Source organism: Heteronotia binoei, chromosome 7 (assembly GCF_032191835.1).
Source record: "Heteronotia binoei isolate CCM8104 ecotype False Entrance Well chromosome 7, APGP_CSIRO_Hbin_v1, whole genome shotgun sequence".
In the NCBI taxonomy this organism is placed as follows: domain Eukaryota; kingdom Metazoa; phylum Chordata; class Lepidosauria; order Squamata; family Gekkonidae; genus Heteronotia; species Heteronotia binoei.
In genome coordinates, this window is record NC_083229.1 from 109,929,356 (window position 1) to 109,945,811 (window position 16,456).

At 45.1% G+C, this 16,456-nt stretch overlaps 1 protein-coding gene across 1 annotated transcript in view; it reads left to right on the top strand.

Moving 5' to 3' along the window:
- The first annotated feature begins 331 nt into the window (after positions 1 to 331).
- The window catches only part of BMP6 (bone morphogenetic protein 6), a 134,348-nt gene continuing 118,223 nt past the window's right edge, over positions 332 to 16,456 (top strand). The window contains exon 1 of the mRNA XM_060244361.1: positions 332 to 959. Coding sequence (XP_060100344.1) covers positions 332 to 959 — 628 coding nt within the window. The remainder of the gene's footprint in view (positions 960 to 16,456) is intronic.

Below are 16,456 nucleotides of genomic sequence, written 5' to 3' on the forward strand. Positions count from 1 at the left end.
GCTTGGACGGCGGCGTGGAAGTTCGGAGTCGCCTTGCCAGACGGCGCGCGCGGGGCTGCTTCTTCCCACACCTGAGGCGAGCGCTCGCCCCTCGGCCCCTTTTTGGGGAGGCAGCCCGCGAAGCCCCCGCGCGGCAGCTCGCTCTCTAGCGCCCCCGCGAGGGAGGGCAGGAGGGGTGTGGCGCGAAGGATGGGGTGCAGGACTCGGCGGGCGGCCGCGAGCCCTCGCCTTCTTCCCCTCCCATGAAGGACTGACGCCCCCTAACGGAGGCACCCTGAGGGCCAGGGGTCCGCTCGAGCAGAGGCAGCGGCAGAGGCGAGGCGGGGCAGCGATGCCCGGGCGGCTGCTGCTGCTGCGCCGGCTGTGCTGGTGGTGGGCGCTGGCGTGGAGCTGCTGCGGCGGGTCGCCGCCTGCGCTGCCCCTCCTGCCCGCCGCGGGGGCGCTGCTGCCGCCGCCGGGCAGCCACGAGCAACAGCAGCAGCAGCAGCAGCCGCCGCCTCAGGCGCCTCCAGTGGCCGCCACCGCCTCGTCGTCCTCTTCCCCGGCGGCGGGCTTCCTCTACCGGCGCCTCAAGTCGCACGAGAAGCGGGAGATGCAGAAGGAGATCCTCTCGGTCCTGGGCTTGCCTCACCGGCCCCGGCCGCTGCACGGCTTGCAGCCGCCGGGAGAGCAGCAGAGGGAGGCTGCACTTCCCCGGCGGCCGGAGCCCCCAGGCCGGCTCAACTCGGCGCCCCTCTTCATGCTGGATCTGTACAACGCGCTGTCCTCCAGCGAGGAGGAGGAAGAGGAGGAGGAGAAGGGGAAAGGCGGCGGGGCCCGCCCGCAGGCGCCTCCGGCCGCCCAGCCTTTGCCGCGCAAGACGCTCCTGGGCGACTCCCAGCCCCCCGGCGCCTTGGCCAGCGCGCAGGACAGCGCCTTCCTCAACGAGGCCGACCTGGTCATGAGCTTCGTCAACCTGGGTGAGTGCCGGGCGGCGGAGGAGGGCGGGGCCTCGGGGAGACACCTGGCCGAAGGTGGCACTGGGTTGGGGGGGGGGTGCGCGCGCACCCGCTGTCCAAACTCGGGTCTTCCCGGTTGGCGCTTCCTGCATTGGGTAGGCCTGCTTTCTCGCACGTGGCTGTTTGTTTATGCAGGCTCTCCCCAGGGAAACGGCTGTCTTCTGGCATCATGGATTGGGATAGCGTTGCCAGCCCTGGGTTGGGAAATAGCTGAAAATTTGGGAGGTGGAGGCAGGACTGGCCCTAGACTGTCTGGCACTCTAGGTAGGCTAAATAATGACCCCCCCCCCTACTGATAATGTTACCAAGTCACATGGTGGTACCCAGTTTGGTGCCCCCAGAAGGCCAGCGCCCTAGGTGATTGCCTTGTTTGCCTAGTAGCAGGGCAAGCCAGGCTGGAGAGTGAGAGTTGGGGAGGGAGAGACCTCAGCAGGGTATAATGCCATAGAGTCCACTCTCCAAAGCAGCTGTTTTCTGCAGGGGAACTGATCCTCATTATATCAGAGAGCCAGGTTGGTGTTATGGTTAAGTGTGCAGACTCTTATCTGGGAGAACCAGGTTTGATTCCCCACTCCTCCACTTGCACCTGCTGGGATGGCCTTGGGTCAGCCATAGATCTGGCAGAGGTTGTCCTTGAAAGGGCAGCTGCTGTGAGAGCCCTCTCAGCCCCACCCACCTCACAGGGTGTCTGTTGTGGGGGAGGAAGGTAAAGGAGATTGTGAGCCGCTCTGAGACTCTTCGGAGTGGAGGGCAGGATATAAATCCAATATCTTCATCTTCATCTTCATTGTTTGGAGATCAATTGCAATAGCGGGAGATCTCCAGGTGCTCCCTGGAGGTTGGCAACCCCATATTGGCTACCTTACACTGAGTCAGACCACTGGTCTGTGGAGGCCAGTACTGTAATTCAGATGGGTAGTTGGTTCACCAGCGTCTCAGTGGCTCATCTCATTGTTTTCCCTACTGAGTGTAACAGTTCCCATCCTGAGCAGATTATAACTGCTGTAATCTTTAAATGGGCAGTGCAAGACCCTGTACAGCTCCAGGATGCTGTTGAGTGGGGCTTCCTGTGTTAATGAGTGGTCGCTCACACACACAGCTTAGAGCAGGGGTGGCCAAACTTGCTTAAGATAGGAGCCACATAGAATAAGTGTCAGATGTTTGAGAGCCACAAGACATGAACCTTGGATGTTTGAGAGCAGGCAGGCAGGCAGAAGGAAGGAAGGAAGTCAAATAGATGGGGGAGGGAGGTGGAGGTGGAAAGAAAGCAACTTTAACTTGAAATGCATTCTCCAGCCTGCCATCTGGCTTGGCAAAGTGATTTAAAGAGACAAATGCCTTCTCCAAGGTGGTGATGGGGGCTTTGAAGAAGAAGACTGCAGATTTATACCCCGCCCTTCTCTCTGAATCAGAGACTCAGAGCGGCTCACAATCACCTTTACCTTCCCCCCCCCCACAGACACCCTGTGAGGTGGGTGGGGCTGAGAGGGCTCTCACAGCAGCTGCCCTTTCAAGGACAACTCCTACGAGAGCTATGGCTGACCCAAGGCCATTCCAGCAGGTGCAGGTGGAGGAGTGGGGAATCAAACCCGGTTCTGCCAGATAAGAGTCTGCACACTTTACCACTACACCAAACTGGCTCTCCGCACAATATATGTGAATGAGCCACATGTGGATCCCGAGCCACAGTTTGGCCAACCCTGGCTTAGAGGGAGCAGTGGTCTCGGGCAGAGGACTTTCACATTACTTAGTTACCTGTGATTTTTAGAGTGGAAATGGCAGTGATTGAACCCAGGACCTTTGACGTACAAAGCAGATGCTCGGCTGCTGTTCCACAGCCCCACTTCTTATATAAGTAGGCACTTGTTACCCTGCAGGCTTCTCAAATCCCACTTGCTAATGAATTCTAGTTTAGAGCAGGGATCAAAAATCTAACTTTCAAAGTCAAGATTTGCACAGAATGAAGTGGATTTACATACATTTTTGATGAAGCTGGCAGGTGCTGAGCCTAAGGGGAAGAATGCAAAGTGTGTGCAAGCCCTGAGATGCCACCCTTATTGGATAGGCATCAATTCATGTTTTAACAGATGCCCCTTATTTCCAAACCTGCCCATATCATTGAATGATGTAGAGCTAGCAAGCATGTGAGCTAAGCAGCCTCTTTCTAATCAATGAATAAAGTATCTTGCAGTGTGAAGGGTCTGTTGCCAGTTTCTGTCTATACTTGATTAAATTAGGGACGCCTGGGCTGCGATCACATACATTAAATAATGCACTTTCAATCCACTTTCAATGCACTTTCCAACTGGACTTTACTGTGAGAACTGGCAGAATCCAGTTGGAAAGTTCATTATGTAGCATGTGTGATCACAGCCCTGTTGTCAAATCCAAGCTCACTTTACATAAATGTATCTGTGTAGGTTGTAAGAAATATGAGAAATATAATCAGGGGTAGAGCATGTGTTTTTATACACAGGTTTGACTTATGATATCTCTGAATTTATTTTTTTTATTTAGAATATTTCTGTGCTGCCTCGTCAAAGTCCTGCTCAAGGCAGTTTATGGTAAAAAAAAACTACCTACAGTATTAAAATACAAGCCGTTTTTTAAAAAGGGCCATTAAAACGCAAGTAAATGTTTGAAAAAAACTCAGTTTTGAGACCTTGGAGAGCTACTATTCTTTTGGGGCAAGTATAGGTATAGCTGGACTAGGATATCAGCCACCAGGTGGGACCTGGGAATTTGCCAGAATTACAGCTGATGTCCACACTACAGAGATCCGGTACCCTGGAGAAAATAGAGCTTTTTGGAGGGTGGCATTATGACATTGTACCCCAGTGTCCTGCCTGGGCTTCTTCCCCAAATCCAGGCGTGGAATTTTAGCAGGAGCTCCTTTGCATATTAGGCCACACGCCCCTGATGTAGCCAATCCTCCAAGAGCTTACAAAAAAGAGCATTATAAGCTCTTGGAGGATTGGCTACATCAGGGGTGTGTGGCCTAATATGCAAAGGAGCTCCTGGTAGAATTCCACCCCTGCTCAAATCTCCAGGAGTTTCCCATCCTGGATCTGGCAACCCTAGTAGCCAGGGGAGGCCTGGCAACCCTCAGCTGGATCAATGATTTGACTCCAACTTAATATAAAGTGGCTTCATATGACAGGGTATTTGATTGCTTTTTGATGACAACTTATTGGTTTGTTCGTATAATCAGGGAAAAGTAGTATCAGTGTTAGTGTTTGACCTCAAATGGACGTGTGTCCCTTGAATGTGCTTTTCGTCATTTTGTGGCCTCATGTCTTTTTCATGAAGCAAGACTAATGAAGGGAGCTTTGTCTTTTGAAGGCACTGTAATGTACTGAGTTCCGAGACATTTAGAAGGCAACATGCTTTATTGGCGAGTACATCACAGGAGAGCATGGTGGGGCTGGGTCCCCGATTATATACATCTCGTGGAAGCACCTCCTTTCCTGGACAGGTCCAATCCTGGCCAGTTAAACTTCCCACCACAGATCTTCTTAGGCGGAGTGTATTTTTGTCCTTAAGTCCGGCGACCTGCGGTTTCCCACTGGTCACCTCTGCGTGTGCGCACTCGCGTTGTGCTGTAAATTCAGGGACCGAATTGCAAGACACAACACTCCCCGCCCCCCCTAGTTCAAGAAACATAGTCTTTAAAATAAGCCGGTGGCCTTCGTTCGCTGCTCGACTTCGTAGGTTCGATCTGGGGAACCGGAGCGGCAGCAATGTGGGACATGTATGTGTGTTACTACCAGGCAATCTGTATGATATAAAAGTAATCTGGAACTGTGAAGAAGAGGTGGTGGTCAGATTTTAGTAAACTGAATGTAATTCCTTCACATTGCATTGCCTATTTCATCACAGAGCACGTGATTGAATTTAGATACTAGAATATGAGTGGATGGGTTTGGAGAGAGCTCGAATGGTGATTTTCGGTCGTTTGTATGATTTGGATTTTCTAAGCTCTCATATCAGAGCATGCAGAGTTTGCTCTCCCACTTCATTGGGATTGTCCTATCCCAGAAGTAGCTGATTGTGCCCCGTCATAGGAGAGGTTTTTTTTTACTTGCTAGGTTGAATTCTATACCATCTCAAGCAATCAGTGGATGTTATACAAAGATGTCATATTTGGAGAGGCTATGCTTATGTGCTACTGGGGAATTGAAATTGATAACACTGAAATTTTAGTTTAAAGGAGCACAATTGTAGTGTGATACTAGAAGTCTCAGTGCTGTAGAGACCCATAGAGCTTGAATAGAGCCAGTTTGGTGTAGTGATTAAGTACGTGAACTCTTGTCTGAGAGAACTGGGTTTGATTCCCCACTCTTCCACTTGCAACTGCTGATGTGACTTTGGGTCAGCCGCAAGTTCTCTCAAGGCTGTTCTGCTCAAGAGCAGTTCTGGAAGAGCTCTCTCAGCCCCACCTATCTCACAGGGTGTCTGTTGTGGGGAGGGGAAGGGAAAGGAGATTTGTAAGCTGCTCTGAGACTCCTTTAATTAGTGAAGGGTGGGGTATAAATCTCTTTTCTCTTCTCTTCTCTTCTCTTCTCTTCTCTTCTCTTCTCTTCTCTTCTCTTCTCTTCTCTTCTCTTCTCTTCTCTTCTCTTCTCTTCTCTTCTCTTCTTTCTTCTCCTAATATTAGACATTTGCTATGCTATTCCTAGATGACTGGCTTGTGTATTGTGGATGTGCTTAGTCTTTTGGACCATGCTGGCTTCTGCTAGTCTATGTTAGAATGGTGCAGATCCCTTAATGGTTACCGGGCAGCCTGCATAACTATGGTCTCTGCAGAGCTGGGGCTAAGAGAGTAGGAAGTACATTACTTTCCTAGAAAAGCATCATCTGCTCTGTGCGCTACAGTGAAGATGCAGAGAATCAGAGTCTGTTTTCTGGGCCATCCCATGTGTTCATGAAAATTGTTCCCAAGTGAAGGAACATGCTTAATCTTGGGGCAGGATGAAAGCACACTATAGATGCTTTGTCTTTGGTTAAAGAACAGTGCACATTGAATTATTCTTTGTCGTCTGTTCAAAGAATATTGACAGACAGCAGGAATGCAGCATAGTGGTGTGTAAATTTAGAAACTACATAAGCAAGTGTGAGCAAAGGACAGGCAGCTTTTAAGAGAACAGAGTTTGAAGCATATTGTAGGGATGCTATCATATGCCATTTGACAGAGGAGGAAATAAGAAAATGGACGTTGGCACGCACAGTGGAATTGCACATTTTAATGAGATCTTGAGGAAACTTTGGTATGAGAGGTCATTGTAGTGTTTTCTTTTAGAGGTTTTGATAAATGATGTTGATCATTAAGCTAAGCAGTACAACCATACAGGAAATGGTTTATTTAATGATTCTTCTGTTCAAATACTCTACTGAACATTCCTCATCCTTCCAGATCTGGCCAATGGTATATTTACTGCATACTAACAAAACACCATCAGTGGTAAGCAGAGAGAGAATTAACACTTAGTAAGATGTTAAAGAAGGCCACTATTTAATAAGGACGTGCTCTGCAAAAAATGTTTGTAATAATTTCTGATCCACATTTTGGGTAGGCTACTGTCCTTGTTGTGGTTTTTCAGAAGTGTTGTTACTGATTTGGGATTTTTTTTTGGCAGGTATTTTTTCTAGGTCATGGGATTTTGGAGCCATTATTTTTGTCATCCTCCTCCCCCACAAACAGCTGGAGTGGAGAAGGAAAGAGATGAAGCCAGTCCTAGAGGTGTGATTCCAACATTGTCCCTTCTGGAGGCTTCTCTCTGCTGACTGTATTGGAGGCAGCAGAACCTGCCCCATAGCAGAAAAATGCTGGACTCCAAAAAAAACCTAGACCATTGGCAGTGGCCATTTGCTCTCACGCCACTGAAGCTTTTCATTTGTTAAGCAGGTAATCAAATAGCAAATCAAATAAGTAGGTAATCAAATAGCCTCAGATTCAGTGGGAGCTCACAGGAGTGCAGCTCCTGAACCTTTTCTGAGAGTTCCACCTCCTCCTTCTGAGAGTTCCACCTCCTTGTCCATTAAATAGTAAGCGCATAACAATTCCTGGATGAACTCCACCACCTATTTTTCTACAAAATTACCCCTGGTTTAATCTAGTTCTCATTTTTCCCCCTCTCACCCAATCTTTGGGTATGAAACTTTGTTGCTTCCTTATATGTGCAAGCATTCTGGTATATGTGCAAGCATTCTGGTGCTGTTTCACGTGTCATATAGCAGTAAAATTAGCTTCGCATAAAGCATGCAGTTTACAGAGAGCTGCAAGTTCAGCATAGAATACAGGACCAGAAATATATACAGCACTGAGTTAACTTATGCAAATAGAGGACAGACCGCCAAAGTAGGAGTGAGGATACCTAAATCTCCACTCAGATATGACCTTTATTTATTTAGTTCATTTTGTGAAGGGAGATTCAGTGGGGACCCAAAACAGCTCACATTGTTGTTGTTCTTCTCAATGTTATCATCACAACTGTGGTGGCCTAGGGCCAGTCATTAACTTTTTAGCCTAACCTATTCTACAGAATTGTTGCGAGCAGAAAATGAGCTTCTTGGGGAAAGAGTAGAAAAATTAATAATGCTGGAGAGTTTGACAAGTCACAGCTGGAGAGCCCTGAGATTTCATCTGTATAGTGTTAACATTAACACACCACTGGTTTTCCATTGGTAGGATGTTTTGTGGCCTAATGCATTTCCTCCAGCACTTTCCAGACTAAAATAAGGGCCTTCTTTTGCATTTGGAATACACGTTCCCAAGGAATTATCAAGTCTGAGTTTCTTGATTCCCACTGATGCACATTCGCTGAAATCTCATCTTGAGCTACTAACAATATATTCTCAAATAACCTGCCCTGCACTGGCTTCTGGAGTCGGAGTGTTTGTAAACTGAGTATATTATTTACTTTAACTTGTTCCCCTATGTGAATTATAGAATGCCACTATAGAATACCACATCTAGTATATTTACTGCCTGAACACAAGGTCATGGAACAAAAGTAACACAGAGACATTTTGTATTTGTAAATGCATTGCATGTATCCTAGATTTGAAGATGCATCTGTTTTCCACCCACCCACTTAGAGATCTAGAAAATACAACTCTGGCAATCGTGCATCCTTGAAACCTCTCCAGAAGACAAAATATGGAGAATGATTTACTAGGGATAGGTAACAAACTGTTCCAAGTGAATTGGGACAGTTGACATACATGCTAAAGTGGGTCATACCATGCTAACATTTTTTCCAAGATACTTTAGGAGTGCCTAATAGGGAAGGGAGAAAAAAACAGAGAGAAAGACAGATGTGTATGTATAGTAACAAAAAGCTTGTGCTCGGTTGGGGATGTAGGATTCAGTGTTGCAGATTGAAATTAAAAGACAGGATCCAGGCAGGAACTGGTTGAAAACTGGTGCCTTACACTGAAAATAAAGAGGATTAAAAGCTACATATTTTCTGTACTTTATTAATGGTAAGCTCCTTATTAGAGATGTGTACAGTACAGTTTTCTATAGTGGCATATAATTTAAAGCCTAATCCGCAAGAACTGATGTTTTTAGCAAGCAACCCCACAAGGTGCACATGCAAAAATACTTATCTTGTCAGTTTCTATATTACAGTTGCCTAGAGGGTACTACTTGTAAAGAGGTTAGACTCTATGTTTACTCAAGGGCTAAAGAGTGACATAATGTCTATTGAAGCAAAGCCACCTTTCCCATTAGGCAACAAGGTGTAATTGAAAACAGAGCAAACTTCTTAGGCACCGTTGAAATGTTTATATTTAACGTAGATGTATGATGGAGGAGTGAATATAGCATTGCTGAAGGCACACCCACACAGTGTTTATTTTGTCACTTACTAGGCACTGCATTTCATGCATGATAATGGTCCCGTGCTCTCTTATCTGTCCACACTGACAGCAGTGGGAAATATGGGAATGTGTAATTGTCCCTGGAAGATTCTCTGCTTTTTCCCAGAGTAGTTTCTGTGGTTCTGATTGACCAAGAAAGGTGGTGATACTGGAATAGATACTATAAATAATTGTGTAGATGACTATCACCAACTCTGGTTTCAGTCACTAGTGGTTTTACCTCCTGTTCTCCACGTCTCACAACTTCATATGAACACAAGCTTTCTCTCCCATTGCAGATTCAAAATTCTGGAGTTCTGTGGCTACCTGGGGGAAAGAATTTATTCTGAAATAGACTCCATGTTATAAGAACTCTGAATTCAAGGATGTCTGCCTAACCCTGAAAGAACCAGAGGTTTTTTCAAGTTAGTGAGGAGACAAAGACCCTGAGGCAGTTGGGTTACCCTGTATTTGCATCAGGGATGGGTGATCTGAACTTTACTTAGTTAACATTGACCAAGCGAGTGGTTAATTAGAAGCATGTCACGGAAAGTACATAATTGTACCAGTTTCTTCATTATTTTGCCATTGTAGTTCTTTTGTGAGAGGTAAGATTTTCATAGTTAGCATTTCAAGACTCCAAGTGGAACCTGGTGGTCACATGGAGTTACAACTGATCTCCAGACTGTAGAGCTAGGGATGCCAGCCTCCAGGTGGGACCTGGAGATCCCTTGGAATTACAGTTCATTTCCAGACATCACTTCCCTTAGATTGGGGTAGATCAGGGGTGGGGAACCTTTTTTCTGCCAAGGGCCATTTGGATATGTATAACATCATTTGCGGGCCATACGAAATTATCAACTTAAAAAACAGTGCTCCTCTGAGGGAGAATGATTCAGGCCGGCAAAATTAATGCAAATAACTATTTTTCTATTTGTAATCATTAGTGAGCCTAATTCAATACACACACACACACACATACCAGCCTGCTGCCCTAGACAAACACCTAGGTCCAGACATATTAGACAACATCCCCTAATATTAGCACCTTAGCATACTAGGCCACACCATCTGGGACAATCAAGTGCAAACTGAACTGGTGGTAGCTGGCTCTCACCCCCATCCCGGCCAGCCCTCTCTCCCTCCCTTCAACTGCTCCCAGCAGATCTTTAAAGGCACCCACATACCCCAGCAGCAGTCCTTCACAATGCCCACGAGAGAGGAAGGGGTGCTCGGCCCAGCAATCCATGAAGGCCAGAACAAGTGGTCTTGAGGGCTGAAAATGGCCCTCGGGCCTGATGTTCCCCACCCCTGCCTTAGATCAAAAGAATGCTTTGGTGGGAGGACCCTGTAGCAGTGTTTCCCACTGAATGCCCTATCCTCCCCTGACTCCATCCACAAGTCTCCAGGAGTTTCTCAACCTGGATTTGGCAACTTTACCCCCACCCCTCGCTGGTGGCCAGAAAGGACCTGGCAACCCTGTACAGAGATCAGTTCCCCCGGGACAAAATGGCTGCTGTAGAGGGTAGAATTATTGGGGTGGGAGAAACCCTTTCATGTTACTTCAGCGTTGCCATGCCGACATTTACGTTATGCTGACTAAGCTGTGGTGGTGAAGTTCTCTTGCCAGAAAATTTTAATCTAAGAATGAAAGAAGATTTCAGATTTTAAATGGAATGTCTAATTTATATGGTCTGATCTTTAATTGTAGCTAAAGGAAGACAGTTTGTTCTGTTCCTAGACTATGTCTGTACTGTTATTTTCATAATAAGAGGAAACAAAACCTCGAGGGTTGCCAGCCTCCAGGTGGGAAGAACAACTCAAAGGTAAGGCCTGGAGATCTCCCACTGGCAGCTCCCCTGGAGAAAATGGCTGCTTTGGAGGGTGGAGTCTATGGCATTGTACCATGCTGAGGCCCCTCCCCTCTCCAAACCCCACCCTCTCCTGGATCCACCCTCAAAGTCTCCAGATATTTTCCAACACAGACCTGGCAACCCTAGTTTCCAGCCATCTACAAGGCAGCCACAAAGGCCTCTCTTTCTCCTTCTTTTCTCTACAACTATTCTTCACCTGGAAAAGTTAGACATATATTTGATTACTTAATTATTGGGGTGGGAGAAACCCTTTCATGTTACTTCAAAGACAAGCAATGGCTATAGAGATGATGATTTGTTTATAAATGATTTGTTTATAAGAAGAAACTAAACAGGTATGCCATGCCAATATTTACTTTATGCTGACTAAGCTGTGGTGATGAAGTTCTCTTGCCAGAAAATTTTAATTTAAGAATGCAAAAGGATTTCAGATTTTAAAGTGTGTCTTTCTTTCTTTCTTTCTTTCTTTCTTTCTTTCTTTCTTTCTTTCTTTCTTTCTTTCTTTCTTTCTTTCTTTCTTTCTTTCTTTCTTTCTTTCTTTCTTTCTTTCTTTCTTTCTTTCTTTCTTATTGGTTCACAATAGAAGAACTTCTCTGATTTGTCTTGCTTGTTAAGAAACTATAATAACTATAGTAGTAGTATAAGCAAAATATTCCATTCAGTAGCATGTGGGTTGTTTAATAGTGGGAACATTGAAAGAATAGTTTTCCCCTCATCTTCTGTAAACTTGTTTAAAAAACATGCAAGAGTGGTGACAAACTGTATGGAAGGTACATATGCTGAGGGCAACTGAAGTGTCCCAGAAGAAGGGATGAACGATCTATTAATTCTCCTAGGACCTGGGTTTCCACGAAATTACAGCTCATCTTCAAATTACAGAGATCAGTTCCCCTGGAGAAAATGGATGCTTTGGAGGGTGGACTCTATGGCATTGTACCCCACTGAGGTCCCTGCTCTCCCCAGACTCCACCCCCAAATCACCAGGAGTTTCCCAACCTGGATTTGGCAACTTTACCTCCCCCCCATCTCTTGCTGGCGGCTGGGCGGGGGGGGGGGTCACAACCCTACTCCTATCTCACAAATATTCCCATCTGGAATACTTCTATAAGGGACAGTATTGCAATCCATTGAAATGTTTATTATATGTATCACTTCTTTTATCCCACAGCAGAGGTGTCAAACTGATTTTTTTTTATGAGGGACAGATCTGACATAAATGAGGCCTTTGCTGGGCAAGGCCATGTGTGCCTGGTAGCAGAAATATAAACTTTATAAAGGACACAGACAAACACAATTAATTTTTTTAAAAAAAACTTAAAACATGCTTAAAAGATTAGCACTTCTTCAATATTTTGTTTATTTAACAGTCTCTGATAATTGTCACCTCTTTCTCTGAATTATTGCATCAAAATCTGTAGCTGATGTCTGTGCTGTAGCAATCTTGAGTATGCTGTTTAGGTGTAGTTCAAGTGCATATCTGTAAGTTGCAAACATACTTTTGATTTATTGACATTCATCACAGAAATCTCATGGTCAATGCTTTGATCCTAAGACCCAGAGGAAAACATGAAACGGCTGGGCATTGTGAGCTTTTGTATATAAGTTGCTTCAAGTGCTGGTCAGCCAATGGAGAAAATAGAGACTTTGCTCTAAAGTTCCTGTGCGATTGAGAAAGTGTGGCAAAGCAAGCTGTGATGCAGAAGGAAGCGAGAGAGGGAGAAGGAAGCAGACAACAGTGAATTGTTCATGGGCCTGATGGGAGCCCTCCGGGGCCTGATCTGGTCCATAAGCCACATGTTTGACACCCCTGCGCTACAGTGTCCTCTACCTTTGTAACCCCTTTTCTCATTATGGCATGCCTCAGATAGAATTTTTTATGTTGGTCTCCAGTTCTGTAATACTAGTCTTACTGTTCCATTTATTGTTATTATTTTCTATACTGATCACCCCTATGCATACCTTCTAGCTCTAATCAAGCTGGTTGATTACATATTGCATTGAACCTTGGCATCTTGCCTCCAAATGGCTCTTCTTTTGGAACACCCTTTCTACTCATCAGCGGCTTTTAACATTCCACATCTCTCGGAGCATACTTTTCTTAGTTGCGTGTGTATATGTATGCATGTGTTTATGTGTGTGTGTTGGGGGGAAGGAGTCAACATGCAGTCAAATTTTACTGCATACCTGAGTCCTCTGGTTATATAAAGACCTCTACCTTGTCTATGTGTGGCCTGGCTTTGCATTTTGTGTCTGCAGTCAACTAGTTTACTATTAGATGCAGTGATACTCCTAAACATATAGTATAAGAAACATATATTTAATAGTTCTGTGATAAGTAGGACCATGAAATGTGTTTTAGTACCATGAAATGTGTTTTAGTACCATGAAATGTGTTTTAGCACCATGAAATGTATTTTAATTGTTAATTTTACTGTTTTTTAAATTATAACCTTGAATTGTGTTTTGGTTGATTGTTAGCCGCCCTGAGTCCGCTTGTGGAGAGGGTGGGATAGAGAACGAAAGAAAGTGCAGTAACCTCCCCAACACAACCAAACAGCAGTTTCCAGCTAAAACAACTACATTAGTGTGGAATTCCTATATAAATAGGGATGCCAGCTATGACTTAGGAAATTCCTAGACATTTGGGGGGAAGTGCTTGGGGAAGGTGGAAATTGGAGATGAGAGGGAATTCAGCAGGAATGTGATGCTGTATGGTCCACCCTTCAAAATGTCCATTTCCTCCAGGGAAACTGGTCCCTGTAGTCTGGACATCAGCTGAAATTCTGAGGGAACTCCAGGGCCTCTTACGAGGTTAGCAATGTGGATTAAATGGATCTCCCATAGAAGGGCAGTAAAAATCTCCTCTTCCATGTGGAAATTGTTACCCCTACAGACAGCGCACTGAAACTCCTTAGTCTCCATATGTCACTGTGCTCACAGTGACACATGAGCCTTCCAGGTCTTCTCCTTTGAGCCATATCAAACTAAAACCTCCTTGCTCTGACTCAAAGAAGGAACAGTGGGGTGGCTTCAGGAAGATCCTACGTGTGAACACTTTAGCCTGCAGCCAGTGCAAGGAAGTAGGAGAAACAGCTCTGCCTTCAAAATGGCTTGTTTTATTTATTTAATTTATACACTGTCTTTCTATTTTTCTGCTCACAGTTGCTAACAGTACACCCCTCCCTCCTGAAAATACTATCAATAACCTATTAAAATATCAGGATGGATCCAACTGTCCTCCAAGGAGACTTCTTCAAGTCTAAGTAGGCTTGCCAGTCTTCAGGTCCGGGCAGGGGATCCCCTGATTTTTCAGGCTCCTCCACCAGCCAGTTGGCTGGCAGAGGAAAGACCCATCCCAACAACCACCATGTGCCTTCAGACCTTGGCAAGTTTAGAAGAGGCTTGCAACTGTTTGCATTTCTGAATGTGTGTATGCCTTTAAATTTGGCAAGAAGAAAACTACAAGGAGGGCGGGGCAAGCAGACAGACCCACTTTCCTCTCAGTCCCTCTGTTTGTTTGGAGGAAAACTCCACCCCTAGGCTGTTCTTACATTTTCCTATTAGTTTTAAGAGGTTGGTTGAAATACATTAGATAGTTATATTCAGTAATGTGAGTAAATTGCCCCAGTGAAATCACAAAAGTATGTGCTTGTTAACTGTGTTTATTTTGGCTGCTTTGTGAGAATGTGTGTGTGTGTTCACTTTCATTCAGTGGAAATGTAGGGGACGAGGAAATGAAGACTGTATTCAGGGGAACTGCACTACTGTATTTTTATTTATTTCTTTTAGGAAATGGGAAAATCTGGCTGCACCCCCAGAGTCTCCCAGCTCCACCCCCAAAGTCCCCAGATATTTTCTGGGTTGGACCTGGCAATCCTAAATCTAAGGCTTTTGTGCAACTTAAGTGGTGCTTCCTCCAACAGAGGACAGAAGCAGTAAGCACCAGAATTCTAAGGAACAATGATCTTTCCTGGGTATTGTCAAAAGGGCATCAAATTAAAAAAAATAGAATTTGATATCACAGCTAAATTGAAGAATGGGGTATATTAGTTTTTGGAGTTTGATAAGCTACCTTCCAGCTGCCTCTCTCTGCTAGCAACTCGGTTCAAAATTGCGACTCTTCCAAGCCTGATTTAATGCTGTACAATCAAACTTGAAGTGTAGAGGGTACCACACACAAAAAAGGGTCCCAGTGCTGTCTTGATTCCATGCTGCAATCTCTATCTTGGGCTGTCCACCTGTGCTGTTTTTGCCTAGTCCTAATTTAGCACCTGGGATTACAAATGACCTGCACAGCCCTTCCGTGTGTGTTTGTTGGCTGTTCTTAAATGGCTGCTTCTGTCATTTGAGGATGGGGGAATATGTCTGGATGCAACATAAGTAACTTTGGTTCAAAATGTTGGCGTAGCTGCTTTTTACAGAACTTCTGAAGATTTATTTTTCAATTTTACTCTTTTCTTCTTTTCCCCTCCTCCAGTTTTCCATGTTTTGCCGTGCAATATTTCTTGAGGCTTATTACAAGTTTTAAATGCTTGTAGTGCACAGATGTTTTGTGAGGGTTGTTATTTTCTATGTTGGAGGTTATGAGTCAGATTACTGTTAAGCAAAATGTTTATGTGAAATCATTTCTGACTCATATATTTGCATCATATACAACCTGTCTGACAATCAAAACATTCACCACTCTGCTAATGATTATACTAACTTTTCCAGCAGTCTGCTCCAGCATAACATAATTACACAGAAAAGAGCAATAAATTACTTTGACAGAGTTCTCCGTGTGCCTTATTGTGATGTCTTGACATTCTTACCACTACTAGAACGAATGTGCAACTCACTCTGGATATGCCACTTTAGAAAGATATTTTGGCACGTGCAGTTAGTAAATGAAATAACCATATAACTACTGCAGATGAGGACAGCAGCTTGTCACTCTGTGGTAGTTGTTGCTGGACTGGCAGCTTCTGCAGAATGTTCTCCTCCTCCTCCATTGTTCTGGTACCATTTGAAGTCTGTGTAACATGGAAGAAACTGCTGTCAGAACTGCTTTCTCTGTTCTTGGAAGCTGGCAGAAAAACTAGAATAGAAATGAGCAAGCCTTGAATTCAGCAGGAGCTCACAGGAGTGCAACTCCTGAACCTTTCTGACGGCCCCCCTCCCAGGTGAACAAGGCCTGCTTGGGCTGGCTGGAATCTCTAGCCAACCCAAGCAGACCTTACTCACCTGGGGCTCTCCTTCCTTGCGATGGGTTGCTTTTGGCTGGTGGCAGCATATGCTAATGAGTTATGCTAATGAGCTCCACCACCTGTTTTTCTACAAAATGACCCCTGGAAATGAGCATATTGGGGGAACGCCTCTCATGTGAACTGGAGTCTCTACTATACTGGAGCTGTGTGAGGACTCAATATATTATTAGAAGGGGCTCCAAATCAGTTCTATTGGCTGTAAATAGCAGTCAAGACTAGAGTTGCCAAGTCAAGAAATATCTGGGGACTTTGGGGGTGGAGCCAGGAGAAAGGGTGCGACAAGCATGATTGAACTCCAAAGGGAGTTCTCCCCATCACATTGAAAGGGATTGCACGCCTTTTAACTGCTTTCCCTCCATTGGAAATAATGAAGGATAGGGGCACCTTCTTTGGAGGCTCATAGAATTGGACCCCTGAGTCCAATCTTTTTGAAACTTGGAGGGTCTCTTGAGAAGAAGTGTTGGATGCTATGCTG